The 18,152-nt window shown below is 51.8% G+C and overlaps 1 protein-coding gene and 1 long non-coding RNA gene across 22 annotated transcripts in view; one reads left to right on the top strand and one right to left on the bottom strand.

The window, feature by feature from the left end:
* EPB41 (erythrocyte membrane protein band 4.1) overlaps positions 1-6,406 on the bottom strand; it is a 184,590-nt gene extending 178,184 nt beyond the window's left edge. For 10 of the 21 annotated variants that reach the window (XM_069578797.1, XM_069578785.1, XM_069578792.1 and 7 more), the window contains exon 1: positions 1,233-4,614. In XM_069578797.1, coding sequence (XP_069434898.1) covers positions 1,233-1,255 — 23 coding nt within the window. In that variant the 5' untranslated portion in view covers positions 1,256-4,614. Of the gene's footprint in view, positions 1-1,232; positions 4,615-6,136 lie in introns of those variants that run through there. The other 11 variants (XM_069578801.1, XM_069578814.1, XM_069578817.1 and 8 more) reach the window with 3 other exon arrangements.
* A 2,087-nt stretch (positions 6,407-8,493) lies between these two features.
* Positions 8,494-15,102, top strand: LOC138434323 (uncharacterized). Its single transcript, XR_011254739.1, has 2 exons — positions 8,494-8,633; positions 14,724-15,102. It is a non-coding gene; the product is annotated as an uncharacterized lncRNA (long non-coding RNA).
* Positions 15,103-18,152: the final 3,050 nt, after the last annotated feature.

Genomic DNA, 18,152 nt, shown 5'->3' on the forward strand with positions numbered 1-18,152 from the left:
CGAGGCCCAGAGATGGTGGGTTATTGAATCAAGTCACACAACAACAAAAAAATGGCAGAGCTGAGTCCTCCGCTCAGCCACTCCCACACTGGGCAGAAGCCAGCCCTTATCCCTGGACCCTGGCCAGCCTACTGGGGAGGCTGGGGCTCCTGACTCCTAGATTCTAGTTCCTCCTGGGTGGGAAGTTTAAAGTAGGAGAAAAGAGCCAAAAAGAGGAACCCTTTACTTTGTCCCCTCCCAGAATGAGCCCAGGGCGGGGAGGAAACCAACAGTTACCAAGCAGGGCCCTGTGCCCAGCACTTCTCACTAGCTCCTCCCACTGCCCACGTGGGGCAGGTGTTAGGATATGCATGTCTCTGATGAGGTCTCCAGGACTCAGAGAGGGTTGTGTCTTGTCTGAGGTCACACAGCTAGGAAACTGGCAGTCTTGGGAGGCAGAGTCCCTCCTCATCCCTCCCGCCTTCAGCCCTAGATCTCCCCAGCAAGCAGCTCCACCCTTCTGATGAAATCCAGAAGCTCCACCATTCATTCCCCAGACCTAAGCAGAGGCCCTGAGTCTAGCTGCCTATAGGCCACTCGCTCTGCTCCCTGATGCCTGCTTGGTACTTGACCCCACACTCAGTTCAGAGGACTCAGGGCTCACAGAGACCTGACCCCAAGGAATTCACCATCTTGGGAGCAAAGCGAGGACTCACGTTCACTGAGCCCCTATAATGCTGGGCACTTCACATGTGTTAGCCTTTTAATCCAATACAAAGCACATTGATGGGTGCACCGTGACTCCGAATTCATATGTGCTTTCATTCAGAAATATTCACTGCACATCTACTACGGGCCATTCTATCCTCAGTGCTGGGGGACAGCAGTGAGCAGGAGAACAAACATCCCGGCCGCTTGTGGGGTTCACACAAATAAAACAACAAACATGCTTGTATCAGGCAGGCGTTAATATTCCCACCTCACAGAGGCAAAACCGAGACGCAAAGAGCCGCCTAGCTTGCACACGGCAGAGTAAGGATTCTAGTCCAGGCCAGTCTGCCCCGGAGACCTTTGCATTGTGTCACGTGACCCAAAAATCACCACATCAGCATGCCAGGCATCCCGTGAGAAGTCAGCTGGTTGCGACAGGGTCCTAACTTCAGAGTTAGGACCCTCCCTCGTCTCTTCCTCTCCCACCCCAGGCTTCCCTTTATACCTCCCAGTGGCCGTTCCTTAGCAGAACCAGTACTCACCCAGATCGGGATCCCGCAGCCATCAGGGAGAAGCCGTGGAGCCATCGCCATGGTGACACATGGAAGGAAAAGACAGCAGTGAGACACAGCACAGCCAGCAAACACTTCTTCGGGGTCCCTCTTCGGCCTGAGCGTGGGCCCAGGGAAACCCTGCCCTCCCTCTGACTCGGGCTCTTTGGGACAGATACTCCCTTAGTCAGCAATCTGATAATCTACCCTGAGCTCATGAGGTCTCCCAGGGCCCAGCCCACTGGAAGCAGCAGGATCCCTATGCACAAACATTAGCTGGGCACCTACTGTGTGCCAGGTGTCAGTCCTTGCCCTCATGGAACCTACAGTCAATGAGGAGGCAATCTTACAATAACTGAATTGCAATTGTGATGAGCGCTTCAAGGTGGAGACTCGAGAACTTGGCTCCACACCCTGGCTCTACGACATACTAGCTTTGTGATACCAGGCCTATTTCTTCATTTCTCTGCACCTCAGTTATTCTTCTGTAAAATGGGGAAGGTATTAGTACCCACCTCCAGGGTTGTTGTGAAGATTGAGTTAATAGATGTAAAACATTTTTTACATTCTTCAGAATGTTTGGCACACAGTAACAGAGTAAACTCTTCAGAAATGTTAGCTACTGTTACCATAGGGAGCTGTAGGCATGGGTTTCAGAGACCTCTAGTGTGGGTCAGGCCACCATTGGCCTGAGAAGGTAGAGATGAAAGGAGATGAGAAGTGAAGCTCTGAGCCCAGTGCCTGGTGTCTGGTAACTAATTACTCAATAAATAGTGGTGACATTTATTGGTGACATAAATAGGACTGTTCTCCAGTGCAACCTCAGGATAGAGCATCTCGGCAGAGTTGCTGTCAGAAACGCTCCCTCGCCACAAACATACACCTAGAACTGCAGCTTTGAACTGAAAAATAACCAGCCCCCACCTTCTCACCTGATTCCACAAACATCTCTTCTCCTTTGACCTTTCCAGTAACCAAGAAAGTGGACAAAGACAGAATTATTACTATTCCCATTTTATAGATGAAGACAGTAAGGTGATGGGACTCTACTCTGCGTGTTCTTGGGCCCTCATTTCACATCTCCAAACCAAGTTAAGTGGTTGAGCCAAGATTCTAGCTGGCACCTGCCTGGATTTTGCTCTCCCTTCCATTTTTCCCTTCAGTCTCTGCAATACTATGTGTCCAGTCCTAGACAAGCCTTTGAACATCTCCAGCTTCAGTCCCTTCATCTGAAATCTCTAATCATAATTAGAACTGCAGCCTCCTGAGCACTTACTGTGCATGGCACTTTGTGCCAAGCCTTTCAAATGTCAAACAGCCAGCCCAGGATCCAAGCTTTCCCTCCACAGGCTCAGTCACTGCTACCTGACCCCTCCTCTAACCCTTGACCCTATCGCCAACTTCAGCCACTCACCCACAGGCCAAGGAATGTCTGTACTCAACGACTCCAAACCCGTGCTTTACTGATGGAGAAACTGAGGTCCAAATTGGCCACATGCCCCAGGGTGCCTTTCATGCCCAGCTCTTGCACTGAGCATAGTCAGGTGGGGCTGGCCCTTTGGAGAAGCTCCCTGTGAGGCCCTGACCTACAGGTTGCTCCTCCTGTTCCTTACCCCACCCCTGCTCACTGGGCCCAGAGCGTACCCACACAGCCTGTCCCCCACCTCCCTAGCCTGAACATCACAGAGCTTGCTTTGAGCTCACCCAGCAGGGGTCAGGCAGGTTCTACAAGTAAGGGTTAAGTAATGTGGGTGCCTCAGTACCTACTGGGTGGAGTCACCCTCTTGTAGCTGAACCTGAGCTTTGGAGTCAGACAGACCTGGCTTAGAATCCCCAATCACTTCCTAGTTATGTGACTCTGCTCAAGTCAATTCACCTCCCTGAATAGGGATAATACCTAGTCCCTCAGGAGGATGCTGGGATTATGAGAAATACGTAATGTCGCATATGAAAGGCTTGGCACAATGCACCCTGCACAAGTGCTCAAGAGGCTACAGTTCTATGATTCGAGAACATAGGCCAAGAACAGGACTTGAGTGCCCGTTACACTCAACTTTGCCCTTTATCCCCATTCTCTCCCCTCCCCTCACGTGGGGTGAGGATTGTCCCAAACTAGGTCCTGGGGGCTGCAGTAATGAGTGCTGGAAGATCTTAGAGACTCTCTGTTCCTTCCCAGAAAGAGAAAACTGAGACCCTGGAGAGAAAAGTGACTGCCCACAGATGATCAGGGAGTAGACTCCTGCCCCATTAACCAACATCAGAATCTCAGGCCCTGGAGAAACTCCGAGTGACCCATGCCCCAGGGGACTGTCATAAAGGTCTACTCCGCAAACCCCCAACAAATCTCAGGCCACCATGGCCTCCACGGTGAGCCTTTCATGGGTATCCTATTCGGCCCTGGTGGCTCAGACAGTAAAGAATCCGCCTGCAATGGGGGAGACCTGGGTTCAATCCCTGGCTTGGGAAGATCCCCTGGAGAAGGACATGACAACCCACTCCAATATTCTTGCCTGGAGAATCCCAATGAGGATTCTGGTCGGCTATTGACCATGGGGTTGCAAAGAGTCAGATACGACTGAGTGACTAAGCACAGCACAGCACATTCAGCCCTTTGGCTAGCAGAGCCATACACGTCACACAGGAGGTGCTCTGGGAAGGCTTGGGGAATAACCACATGAAATTCCTCTCTGGTTCCACAGCTCCACTCAGGCTCCCCCTCCAGGGGGTCTCTCTTTGCATCTCCCTTCCTTGCTCCCACCCTGGCCAGCCTCTGTCTCAGATCCTATCAGCAGCACCCAACTCCAGCCAGCAGTGCTCTGGGCCTCCAGAGGCCTCTATAGTGTCAGCATCTTTCCAGCCAGGCTGGGATGTTCCTGTCTGGCACAGCCAGCCAGGCTCCCGGCCAGTGTCCATTTTGCAAACAGGGTGCTGGCTTTGCCCTGCCACGGCCCCATTCCCACTGGCCTAAGGACTGGGGCAGCTGGGAGCTTCTGTTGGTACCTGGGGCCTTCAGGAGGGAGACTAGCCTGGTCTAGGCAGTTCAGGGATGGGCTGATCAGAAAATAGATGGGTGTCACCCACACAAGACACTCCACCCGTATCCCACATTGCCAGGGACCTGGCAGGTCCTGCCTGACTCTTCTGTATACACAGAGGAAACCTCAGGGCTTCCTCACCCCATTCCCTTCTTAATGCACCCCTGCTGGCCTGTTCCCAGACCAGCTACCATTCCAGTCACTGCACACTCAGTGCTCATTTGATTCTGCTAATGCCTGTAAGATCTGGATTATTGATAAAGGAGGAACCTGGGGCTCAGAGAGGTGAAATGACTCATGCAAGGTCACATAGCAAGGAAATGGCAGGGCCAGGCTTCAAACCCAGCTCTGCTGCACGAAAAGCCTATAGGATCCCCGAAGTCCCCTTCTGTCCCTCCTCTCCGCGCTCCCTACAGCTTCGGAATGCCCTTCTTCCCCTAACTCCCACCTCCTCTGCCAAGTTTCTCCTCCCCACCCCTGGTCAGAATGAACAACTCCCACCTCACCGGTGCTCTTAACACCTTGTTTACATACACTGGACAGCTGCGGTGCAGGAGTTATTTCTGAGGTGTCTGTTTCTCTGACACTCAGAAGGACCCTGAAGGCAGAGAGTGACCCCACTAAGTGCCCCCTTAGACCTGAGAGTCTGTCACTTATACCTCCACCCTCCCTCACGCCCCCTCCATGAAAAGTCTTCTGGTGGCCTCCTGTTGATCCCCTCCCCACCCCCAGCCTTCTGCCAAGGCCAGTCCCCAGCTTGTAACTGGGGTGAAGGTGGGAGCATGCAGTAAGTAGCCTCTGGGGCTCTGCTGCCAGAGCTCTGGGTGCCCCGGGGCCCCACCCTCATCCTTCAGTAGCTGAGCAGTTCTTCCAGGGACTTCCAGCTGCCCGAAGCCCCAACCCAGGTCAGGCTCTCCCCAAACATCCTCCTGGAGAAAGGGCTCAGAAGCAAAGGGGGGGTGGGGAGCTGCCTTCAGTCCTAATCTGGGAATTTAAGGGGTCACATTCAGTCACTCCTCTCCCAGAAGAATCTGTGGGCCTCCGGAGTAACCTCCCCTAATCCTACCAGGTAGTCCTCCCCGCCCTCCTTCTGGGGCAAGCTTGGGCTGAGGTTGGTCTGGACACGTCCTGGCCTCCAATTTGCTGGAAGGAAGAAGTCCTATCCCAACCCACAGAGGTGGGGTCTGCTAGAAAGTGTAGATGAGGGCAGGACAGGGAGAGGCCGGGCCACACACAGAGGAGACGAGAGACACAGGGAACCGGGAGATGAGATCTAGCCGGAATCAGAGCACGACTGGGAGACCCGGCCGACCGGAGGCAGAGAGAAGTCCCCTAAACCCAGCCTGGAAAGGGAGCGTGTGCGGCCGGGGCGGCGGCAGCAGAGCCACCCTGGCCGGCAGAGCCGGCGCCCCAGCTCGCGGGTCCCTCAGTCCGGAAACTCAAAGTCAGTTACGTAAGGGCCGGAGCGGGGCGCGGGGGCCGGGACCGGGCTGCCAGCTCCCGGCGCGCGCCGCCCTCCCACCCGCTCCAGCCGCGCTGCAGCCCGCCCGGCAGGAGCACGCAGGGCCCACAGGGCGGGGTTCAGGGGGTGGTAGTGGGGGAAGCCTGGGCTGCAGCCCTCCGCAGAGACCCGCCCGCCCGCGCCTCACCCCGGACCCCCGCCCCGGCCAGGCCCGGAACCGGCTGGGACCGCGCGCCCAGCGCCCAGCTCCGGACGCGAGCTCTCGGACCCCTTTCCTGCCTCCCCTGCCCCTCCCCGCACCCTGAACTTCGGGAATCCCAGACCCCCCCCCACTGGACCCCCAGTTCGAAACTGGGGACCTGGGACCTCTATAGCGCCCCCGACCCTGAGAACCAGACCTTTCCCCGCTCCCCGCGGGACGCCCCGGCCCTTGGGGAGTGCGTCCGTCTGTCTCTCACCCCGTCCCTCCCGGGACCCGGGCTCGTCCCTCAGGAGGTCCAGGCTCACCTGGGCTGGACAGGGCGGGGACCTGGCCGGGCCGGGCCGGGCCGCGTTCTCGCCCTCCCCCGCTCTCGCCCTTTAAGAGGTTCCTGCCACTTTGCCCCTTCGGGGGCCTCCACCTGCACTGACAGGGCAACTCTGGCGTGAGGCCCCGCCCCCGACCCGGGGTGCCTTAGGATTGGTGCAGGCAACTGCCAGTCAGCAGAGCGGCGGGGAGGAGGGGGGAGGAACTGGGCGGGGCAAAGAGAGCGTCGCAACCGGGAAGGGGCAAGGGCTGCAGGTGCGGCCTGACGGGACGCCCAGCGCTGGCCGGTAGGGTTGCTGACCCGCTGGGTCTGCGGAGGTTCGAACTGGGAGCGCCTGAATTGGCTGGTGCGGTGTCTAACGTCGTATGGCAAAAGTATGATGCAATTTGCCACGTGGTGCTACCCCCTAAGTCTGGAAGGGAGACACGGACTTGGTCACAGGGGACTAGGGAAGTAATCCTGAAGAGGACCCCTGGATGCCCTGTGCCGTCTGTGTCAGAGTCACTACTCTGAAGCTGAGTTTCCTCAACTATAAATCTTGAAGAATATTTTCCTGAGAATTAGCAATATATGTTAAGTACCAAGCTCCGGGCTGGCGCACGGTTGGGTGGTCTTCAGTAAATGTGGACTCTGGTCCCCTTTATTCGCATCTTCCCACTAAGAGACTTTCCCTTCCTTATTGTCTGTCCTATCAGCGCTGGAAGGGGCTTACATAGTCACTGGTCCAAATCCCCTCCCCTCTGTACCGCATTTCAGAGCTGTGCTCACAGACTTCCAGGTGGTTCAGTGGTAAAAGCATCCGCTTGCCAATGCAGGAGATACGGGTTCAATCCCTGGGACGGGAAGATACCCTGGGAGAAGGAAATAGCAACCCACTCCAGTATTCTTACTGGGAAATCCCATGGACAGAGGAGCCTGGTGGAGTACAGTCCATACGCACACACTTTCAGTGATGGGAAGCTCATCACTTCCCAGTCAGGCCTCCTTCACTTTAAACCCGTCCAGAGACTTCAAAAGCTCTGCCTATTAAGGCCAACTCTGCCCTTTAGGAGTCCTGCCCACAAAGAACAAACCTAATCCCTCTTCCGAGCTGAGGAATGGCAGAATCACAAAATCATACGCTACTTCATGTTGGAGACCCATGAATCCCTTTTGGGGGCAAATCGGACATACAGAAGCTCACTGGCAAGTGACTTCCTGTGACTTCAATGGTCTTTCTATTAGATGGACTCAGGAATCAGATTGTCGAGAGTCAGAACCTGCTACTACTTACAAGCTGCGGACCGTTAAGTGAAATAACCCATGTAAAGTACTAATAAGAACAGTGCCAGTCTCAGGGTAAGCATTCCAGAAGTGCCAGCCTTTATTATAGAAATTCATGTTTTGCCCTCCAAATTCACCGAAGCCCCCTTTGGGTCAAGTCTTAGTCTTTAGTTTTCAGGGCCCAGGTCCCTGCCTTCAAGAAGCTCACAGTCTAGCAGAGGAAGGTCTGAGCTTCTACATCTTCTGATAAAGGTGCACAGTCTCCAATGCACCACAGGAGCTATAGTTTCTTTAACCAGAAATCTGGACCCTTGAGACCCTTTCAGTCCCTCCCACAGTGGACCCCATAGGGAAAGCTGACACGCATCCAGGTTCCCAAGCCTACTGACACACCTTTCACTTGTCCACATTCTCACCTGCCCACCAGGTGGTATGGCTCAGCACAGTGGTTAAGAGTTGGGAATCTGCAGATGATGGAGTCTAGGCTCTTCCACTTAGCCGCTCCGTACCTCTGGGTAAATCCCTTTCCCTCTGGATTAATATTAGCCCCAAATTCACATAGAGCTGTTGGGAAAATTAAATGAGCATGTGAAAATACATATGTAAATACCCGGTAATGGTTCCAGTGTTATTTTTTTAATTGCTCCCACGTGTATTCGCGCACCCTGGAGAGAGCAGGCTGTGAATGCCTTGATTTAGCCTCGGCAAAAGGGGTTTCCTTCCCCTTTTCTGACTCTCCTCCTCTATCGAAAGGGCGGGGCGCGGAGAATCCCGCAGCGGCCCAGACGCGGCTATTCTAAGGAACTGCCGCAGGCCCCACCCCCTCCTGATGGGGGCGAGCACTTGGCTCCTCCTCTCTTAGGCTGGAGCTGCCTGTGGGTGACTCAGCAGCGCCTGCGCCTGCCCCGGCCTGATAAGTGTGTGTGCCTGGGAATGTGTGTGTGTGTGGTGGGGGTGGCCAGGGAGGGCTCTGTATTTCTGAGTTTGTGCGTGGGATGTCCACGTGGGAGTGTGCTTGTGATCTTGACCTGGTGTGTGTCTCTCATCTCTGTGTATCACAGAGCGGGGCAGATGCATTTATGGGTGTGACAGTGTGCCCTTGATGGTGAGTTTGCACAGAGGGTGTGCCTCTGTTTGTGTCTCTCTGTGTTGTCATATAAATTGGTGCTGCCCCCACCTCCCGCCAGGCCCTGGGGCCTGGAGCCCTGCCCAGGACCCTCTCTCAGGACACAGCCTGGGTTTCTTGTTGAAGTGACATGGGCACTTGTATGGGTGAAAGTCACTGGGTTGGGGGGGAGGGGGCTGTGGAATGGGTGGATGCTGTCCCTGGGCGGACTTCAAGCCCCCTGCCCCCCTGCCTCTGCCAGTGAAGTCTCCACCTCCCTCCCCAGACTTGGTGTTATTTGCCTCCTGAGATGCTCCCTCTGGGGGAGTCCTCCAGAGGAGGTGATCACTGTTATTTTACCTGTGTTCTTTCATTTGATTCCTTTGAATCCTTATAGCCAAAAGTGTTCTAAAGAGGGTCTGAGAGCAGAAGACAGCCAAAGTCACACAGCTTCTAAGGGTTATAAGCAGGCAGCAGATCTCTGCCCGCCCCCCCACCCCCGGGCTGAGCACCAAGTTTGCCTGGGGGGGACTGATAAGCTTGGGGGGCAGGGAAGGAACCTGTTTGTGTCTCCCCCTCCTTCTCTGAGTTGCCTGGGCCGCCAGCCAGCTCCTTATCCTGCCAGAGCCTGGGCTCTGCCATCAGCCTCCACTGGGTGATTGGGTCTTGAGTTGGGTGATAAAGAGGCCAAGGGACGGGGTAGGGGCTTAGAGGGTAGAGGGTGGGAGGCAGGGCCAATATGTGAGCATCTGTCCTGTCAACAAAACTTAATTGAGCTCTTTATTCAAAACTGACCAATGCCCAGTCTAAGTGGGGAAGGGTGTCACAAGACTGAGCCACAAGAAACAGTGGAGATAGCATGGGAAGCTCAGGCAGGAGTCAGGGGCTGGAATCTGTTGCAGGTTTGAATCCTGATCTCACCATTCTCAGGGGTGGGTGTAGGACCCAGCCAGTCATATTTCTCTCCTAGCCTGACTGTCTCCTCACCAGTCAAATGAGGTCATGGCGCTCATCCTGTCATCCTTTCTTGACTCTAGGACATTAAGACTCTAAGATAATTAGATGGAAAGCCATTTGTAAATTGAAAGTTGCTCTGCATACATAATGGACATTCATTCCTGTTGAGATTCACGGCCTCCTGTGATGAAGGCCCTAAAGCAGCTGTGTACCCAGAGCCCAGGGAAGGGAAAGGGATTCCATCTGCAGGATTAGGGAAGATGGCCCAGAGAAGTGACCTTCCAGCTAGACTTTTAAGGATGACTTTACTGCATGGAAATGGAAGAGGGCCTTCCAGAGGAGGACAGCCTACACAAAGGCCTGGAAGTAGAATAGTGAAGGTGTGCTCTGGGAACAGAAAATGGTCCAGTATATGTGCAGCACAGAGTGCATCGTGTGACCGGATAGTGGAAGGCCTTGAATGCCAGGTTAAGAGCAGGTCAGGTGGTGGGGGAGAAGAGATACTGACATTTGGGTCAGCCAGGGAGTCTCGGAGGTAGAGGCAGCCATGTGCTGGCTGGGCTGTGGCAGTCACTTGGGGGCACCTGAAGTGGAGAGAGAGAAAATTGATGAGCAGTGGTTCAGGGACCCCCTTCCTAAGGAGGATCCAACTGAGCCCCACAGCTGATCCCCAGGATAACATTAAGATGGGCAAGAGGCTGCAGAGCCCCCTCCAAGGGAGAGATGGGGGTTGGCAGGGATGGAGAAAAAGCCGAGTCAGATGCCCCAGTCTGGGGAAAGATGCATGCAGGGGCAGAGAGGGTGCCCACCAATAAACACGGAAGGTCTCTGAAGGCCCCGCTGCCCCCAGAGGGCCTCTGCTTTGCTAAGGTGTGGGGAGGGGGCCAATCCCACCAGGAGAACCCCTTCCCAAGGAAGGCGCCATCTCCAGAAGCCCCTTTTCAAACAGCAGTGGTTGCCAGCGATTGGTTTATTGTATATCTGCCAGGTACGTCACTAACCCATTCCCATGAGTTCCCCCTATTTTATGGCTGAGGATGGGAGAGGTGAAATGATCTACTTGCAATCACACAACTAGTCAATGACAAGGCCAGGACTTGAAAGCAGCATTTCCTGTTTCCTGAGAGGGAAGGAAAGAGCTGATGGGGTATTTGTGCGGAAAGCTAAGATTTGGCTAGTTGGGGCCAGGAAGCTGGGAGGAGCGAGGAGGAAAGATGGTGTCTGCTGCCACCTTGTGGTCCATAGAGCTGCTGTAGTGGAAGTGTGGAGCCCGGCCCCTCAGGCTGCCAGAGGGAGCTCAGCCTGGGATTGAGGCTGCTTTGGGTGCCTGAGGGTCAGCTCCAAGGCAGGGGTTGTCATGAGAGGGTGGGCATTCAAGTGAGAGTCTCCCAGATTGCAAGCCCGACTCACTGTGACGTGTGAGGCCCTTGACACGTCTCTTACCCTCATTCCTCAGTTTCTCTCCCCGCCTTTGAGAGGATGAAAAGGGATCTTCTTTACTCCTGTGAAGACCTGCACAGCCTTTACTCATCTTTGAAGCTGGAAAAACTCAGGACCTAATGGGCAGGTCCAGGACTGTGGGGCTTCTTTGGGGGCTTCTCTGGGGGGGTCTCTCTTTTTTTTTTTAAGTGAATGTAAAGAATAAATAATGCAAAGGGATAGAGGAAAACAACAGAATGGGAAAGACTAGAGATCTCTTCAAGAAAATTGGAGGTATCAAGGAAACATTTCATGCAAGGATGGACACGATAAAGGAGAGAAACGGTAGCGACCTAACAGAAGCAGAAGAGATTAAGAAGAGGTGGCAAGGATACACAGAGGAACTACATGAAAAAACTCTTAATGACCCAGATAACCACAATGGTGTGATCATTCACCTAGAGCCAGACACCCTGAATTGTGAAATCAAGTCGGCTTTAGGAAGTATTACTAGGAACAAAGCTAGTGGAGGTGACAGAATTCCAGCTGAGCTATTTAAAATTCTAAAAGATGATGCTGTTAAAGTACTATACTCAATATGCCAGCAAACTTGGAAAACTCAGCAGTGGCCACAGGACTGGAAAAGGTCAGTTTTCATTCCAATGCCAAAGAAGGGCAATTAAACTAAGGTACAACTGCACTCATTTAACATACTAGCAAGGTAATGCTCAAAATCCTTTAAGCTAGGCTTCAGCAGTATATGAACTGAGAAATTCCAGATTCATAAGCTGGATTTCAAAGAGGAAGAGGAAGCAGAGATCAAACTGCTAACATTAGTTGGATCATGGAGTAAGCAGAGGAGTTCCAGAAAGGCATCAACTTCTGCTTCATTGACTACACTAAAGCCTTTGACTGTATGGATCACAAAAAATCGGAAAATTCTTACAGAGATGGGAATACCAGACCCCCTTACCTGTCTCCTGAGAAGCCTGTATGTGGGTCAAGAAGCAACATTTAGAACCAGACATGGAACAACTGACTTATTCAAAATTGGGAAAGGAGTACGACAAGGCTATATATTGTCACCCTGCTTAGTTAACTTATACGCAGAGTGTGTGCTGTTGCTCAGTAATGTCTGACTCTTTGCAACCCCATGGACTGTAGCACACCAGGCTCCTCTGTCCATGGGATATCCTGGCAAGAATACTGGAGTAGTTTGCCATTTCCTACTCCAGGGGATCTTCTTGACCGAGGGATCGAACCCCAGTCTATATGCAGAGTACATCATGTGAAATGCAGGGCTGAATGAATCACAAGCTATAATCAAGTTTGCTGGGAGAAATACCACCAACCTAACATATGCAGATGATACCACTCTATAGCAGAAAGTGAAGAGGAACTAAAGAGCCTCTTGATGAAGGTGAAAGAGAGAAGTGAAAAACCTGACTTGAAACTCAACGTTAAAAAACTAAGATCATGGCATCTGGTCCCATCACTTCATGGCAAATAGAAGGGAAAAAAAGTGGAAGCAGTGACAGATTTTATTTTCTTGGGCTCCAAAATCACTGTAGACAGTGACTGAAGCCATGAAATTAAAAGATGCTTCCTCCTTGGAAAGAAAACTATGACAAACCTAGACAGTGTATTAAAAAGCAGGGACATTACATTGCCGACAAAGGTGCATAGAGTCAAAGCTATGGTTCTTCCAATAGTCATGTACAGATATGAGAGTTGGTTCATAAAGAAGCCTAAGTGATAAAGAATTGATGCTCTCGAACAGTGGTGCTGGAGAAAGACTCTTGAGAGCGCCTTGAACAGCAAGAAGATCAAATCAGTCAGTCCTAAAGGAAATTAACACTGAACAATCATTGGAAGGTCTGTTGTTGAAGCTCCAATACTTTGGCCACGTGAGGCAAAGAGCAGACTCATTGGAAAAGACCCTGATGATGGGCAAGATTGAGGGCAGGTGGAGAAGGGGGCGACAGAGGATGAGATGGTTAGATAGCATCAGCGACTCAGTGGACATGAATTTGAGGAAGCTCTAACCTGGCATGATACAGTCCATGAGTTCACATAGAGTCTGACAGAACTTAGTGACTGAACAGCAAAGAAATAAAAAATGCCTGTAGCCACTCAGGGCTTCCCAGGTGGCGCTAGTGGTAAAGAACCAGTCTGCCAATACAAGAGACATAAGAGACATGGGTTCGATCCCTGGGCCGGGAAGATCCCCTGGAAGAGTGCACGACAACCTACTCCTGTATTCTTGCCTGGAGATCCCATGGACAGAGGAGCCTGGCGGGCTACGGTCCATAGGGTTGCAAAGAGTCGAACACAACTGAAGTGACTTAGTACGCATGCATGTAGCCACTCAAGGCTGCAGGACACATGTGGGAAGAAGGGAAAGTCAGAATGAAAAGAGACGGTGCTCTTAACCAACTGAAGTTAATGTATTTCACTTTGCAAATTTTATGGATATTTACGACCTTGTGAACATAAGGCCGGGGTCCTTCCTAGGGAAGGACCTATGCAAGTGTGAAGCCTTGACTGACACATAAACCTCATGGTGAGTCCACCCCTAGGCTTGACAGGGTCAAGTATTAGGCACACATGGGAGATGTGGGAATTCTGAAGCCAGAGCAGGAGCTGGGTTCATGTCTCCCAACCAATCCCCTTTACCCCAGGCCCACTGCCATACCCCACAGGCAGGCTGTTTACCCACGTCCTCCAGAGCTACTGACCTGGACCTTGTGTGTGGCACATCCTAACAGCTAGGTTGCTCCAGCCAGGACTGCTCAGGGATCTTCTGTTCCATCCAGTCCAACCCTCATTTGCTTTCCAGACTTGGAGGTCCCAGGCCACAAGCCCCAGGAAGCCTTCTCTGCCTGCCCTCGCCTCCCCAGGCAGTGCCAGCACTGTGCTTGGCACTGAGGCCTTTGGTCTGTACAGAGTTGTTGTCTGAATCCCTGCTCTGCTGTCCATAGGGTGTCGTCACGTGTGGTCAGCCTAGATGGACATCCTAAGGCTCTCCTCTTCAGCGAGGCCTGGGGGGTGGAGGGTGAGGACAAAGAAAGGACTCAGACCCAGTCCCAGCCCTCCTCTAGCTCATAATCTGGTGGTCAGGTAAGACGGAGACTGAGTCTTAAAATTTTCAGGCCTGGCAGTAACCTTGAGATTGACAGGTCCAAGTGATTATCAAACTCATTTAGCTACAGACGCCCAGTGTAAGAAACAGAGAGAAGCAGGACTGTGCTGAGTGAAGCGATGGATGTAAGAGGATATGGAAATTCTGTTTGCTTGGCCTCCCCCAGCTCTTCTAAGAAACTAAGAGTTGAAACCACTAAGATCAAGTTCTTTGTTTTAACAGAGGCCTAGCAAGGATAACGGATGTGACCAAGGTCACAGAACAAGTTAGTAGCCAAAGAGCCAAGGATGTATTCAAACCTAGTGAAACTGTACCCCATAGGATTAAAAAATCCTGAAACCAGGCCGCATAGGGTTAACAGAAACTGGTAACTAATAGAAATTCTTGGGCTTGTCTTACAGAACAGCAGTTAAGGGAATGGTTTGGAAAAAAAAAAAAACCAACCCTCTGCTTGTAACCTGCCTCCACTGACCAAGCTCACTTAATTATTTTCTGACTCCTTAATCACCCCTATAGATAACACCTCTGACATATGGGTCACTACAGTAACAGGAGCTTATGTTGTTTTCCAGGAGCTTGGAGTCAGCTCCCGTCCAGTTCAAGCTGGCTAGGACTGGATCAGACCACTCACCCTAAAACTGGGCCTGCACAGAAGTCAGATGAATGACCTTTGGACAACAGAGGCCAAAAACTCCACCCTCAGATCATGCTAAGCACCTCCATTGTTGAGCATACATCCTAGAAAGAAGCCATGCCACTCAGATGCACCTGCACAGAACCCTGACTACCTCACCCTTCCCCCACCTCCAATCACCTTTCCCAATGCCAAGACCTTGCTTCTTTATCCCATAAATATCCCCAGCCCTTCACCTTCAGGGAGGCAGATCTGAGATTTCTTCTCCTGTCTCCTCACTTGGCTGCCTTGTGAATAAACCCTTTCTCTGCTGCAAATAGTGGCAGATTTTGTATTTTTTGAGCTCCAGACTCACTATGGATGGTGACTGTGCCATGAAATTAAAAGATCTTGCTCCTTGGAAGAAAAGCTATGACAAACAGCATATTAAAAAGCAGAGACATTACTTTGCTGAAAAAGGTCCATAAAAGCTATGGTTTTTCCAGTGGTCATGTATGGATGTGAGGGTTGAACCATAAAGAAGACTGAGCGCCAAAGAATTGATGCTTTCGAACTGTGGTGCTGGAGAAGACTCTTGAGAGTCCCTTGGACAGCAAGGAGATCCAACCAGTCCATCCTAAAGGAAATCCTGAATATTCATTGGAAGGACTGATGCTGAAGCTGAAGTTCCAATAGTTTGGCTACTTGATGCGAAGAACTGACTCACTGGAAAAGACCCTGATGCTGGGAAAGACTGAGGACAGGAGGAGAAGGGGATGACAGGGGACAAGATGGTTGGATGGCATCACCGACTCAATGAACCAGTTTGAGCAAACTCCAGGAGATAGTGAAGGACAAGGAAACCTGATGTGCTGCAGTCCATGGTGTTGCAAAGATTCAGACATGACTTAGCAACTGAACAGCAATAACTGCTGCAAACTTCTGCATCTCAGCATCTGATGTGCTGCATGTTAAGCAGATGAACCTGGTTCAGTAGCATCAAGTCTGTCTGCCCAGGTTTCAGGCTATCTTTGCTCAGCCTCAGTACTGGACAGTCAGGGCTGAACCATCCTTCCCACCCCTGACTCACATCTCCCTCCAGTCTCATTCTGGATTCTGTATCCACTCAGCACAGCCAGGATGGTGAAGAGCTCAAAGTGGTCCCAGGGGCCATGGGAGTGGGACAGCAAGGAAGAGGGGCCCTTTTGGAACCCATGCTGAATAAGAGGAAAGACTGGACTTTTGTCTGTTTGCTCACTGCTTATCCTCTGTCTTAGCACAGAGCCTGGCACTCTGTTGGCATTATTAGTTGAATGAATGGATATGAGTTAGCAGCCCAGGGGATTCTTCTTGGGTGGGGAAATCATCCCTCCAGGTTGACCTCATCCATCTCTGGGTGTTTCTGGTCCTCTGGGGGTCGGAATCTGGGCTGGACTTCCTGTAGGTCTTAGTAAATATTTCAGCTTCGTTGTGTCTTCCTTCTCTTTCTCTCTGGAGCAATGTCCTATCAGAGGAAGCTGTTGTGTGACTTTGGGCAAGTCACTTCCACTCTCTGAGCCTCCAGCTCCTCATTTGTCAAAAATACTCACTTTAAGGTGTTTTTAATTATTAATTTTAAATATTTATTATGACCTTCCATGTGCCAGGCACTGCATAAGGCCCATGGGGTAGAAAGAATAAAAGATGTAATAACTTGCAAGGATAAGAGTGCCTGGTACATGGTCAGTCAGTGATAGTTCTCCATGCTCATCCAATATTCCCAACAGAATGCCCCCCCTCATTCAAGATCCTCTTTCAGGAACCAGTTCCAGTCTACAGCTTCCAGGCATGAGAAAACTTGCCAGGGGGATCAGCTGTGGACAGCAGAACAGGGGAAAGTGGGGACCAAATAAGGGTGCTAATGCCACACGAGACCAGTAGGTGGCAGAAGCGTCCCGGAAGTGAGCGTGTCTCCTTGTTCAGTTCAGTCCATTAGCCCTGTCCAGTGTATCCGATTCTTTGCCACCCCATGGACTGCAGCAGGCCAGGCCTCCCTGTCCATCACCATTTCCCGGAGTTCACTCAAATTCATGTCCATTGAGTGGGTGATGCCATCCAACCATCTCATCCTCTGTCATCCCCTTCTCCTCCTGCCCTCAATCTTTCCCACATCAGGGTCTTTTCAAATGAGTCAGCTCTTCACATCAGGTGGCCAAAGTATTGGAGTTTCAGCTTCAACATCAGTCCTTCCAATGAACACCCAGGACTGATCTCCTTTAGGATGGACTGGTTGGATCTCCTTGCAGTCCAAGGGACTCTCAAGAGTCTTCTCCAACACCACAGCTCAAAAGCATTAATTCTTCGGCATTCAGCTTTCTTTATAGTCCAACTCTCACATCCATACACGACTGCTGGATAAACCATAGCTTTGACTATACACACCTTTGTCGGCAAAGCAATGTCTCTGCTTTTTAATACGGTGTCTAGGTTTGTCATAGCTTTTCTTCCAAGGAGCAAGTGTCTTTTAATGACACAGAGTGCAGACCCTATTTCAGAGGGTTCTAGAATCATGGTGTCCACCACCTCAAACGCCCTTGGAGAGAGAAGGGGACCCTCTACAGGGACGGGGCTCCCCTGGGTAAAGGGAGTACTTTCAAATGTTAACAGAATGGGGAACTATGGGTGATGTTTCCTCCTTTTTAAGCTTATTCTCAGTCTCTATAATGAGCATTCTATAATGACTGCAAACATCACTGAAGAAAAAAAAAACAAAAAACCCTGTGTTCCCCTTCCACCATATTTCCTTCCCCCTCCCCACACCCCCTTAGGAAACAGCTAGGTTCCGGAGTCTGGGCAGTGTTGTGGGGGCCCAACCGCCTTCTGAGAAAGGGCAGTCTTGCTTAGCATGGGGGTGGGGTGGGGGTCTGATAGCAGCTACAAGATATCCCAGCAGGGCCAAGGATCAGCACAGAGCAATCCAGGAAGGCTTTCTGGAGGCAGTGGAAGCGGCGCTGACCTGGAAGTGTGATGACGCTGGCACCTGAGAGGAGCCTGCACCACCTGCCCCATTTCTCTGAGAACTGCCCGCCCTTGGGCTGGGCCTCGGCAGCCCCGTCCCTGTAGAGGGTCCCCTTCTCTCTCCAAGGGCGTTTGAGGTGGTGGACAGGCAAGACTGAACTCAGGCTCCTAGCATCCTCCACTGGGAAGGAGCACGGAGAAGTCATCTGGACTTTTCAGGCAACTGGAAGCTATTGAAGGTGAAAAGCAGAGTATGTTTCCCCATCAATAATAACGTGGCCTCGTTACACGACAGCTGCTGTCTTGTTGAGTCCTGAAGAGAATCCTGGTTACAGTAACTGCTCTCCTATTTTACAAATAAGGAAAGAGATGCCCTGAGTGGTCCCGCAGA

Source organism: Ovis canadensis, chromosome 2 (genome assembly GCF_042477335.2).
Source record: "Ovis canadensis isolate MfBH-ARS-UI-01 breed Bighorn chromosome 2, ARS-UI_OviCan_v2, whole genome shotgun sequence".
In the NCBI taxonomy this organism is placed as follows: domain Eukaryota; kingdom Metazoa; phylum Chordata; class Mammalia; order Artiodactyla; family Bovidae; genus Ovis; species Ovis canadensis.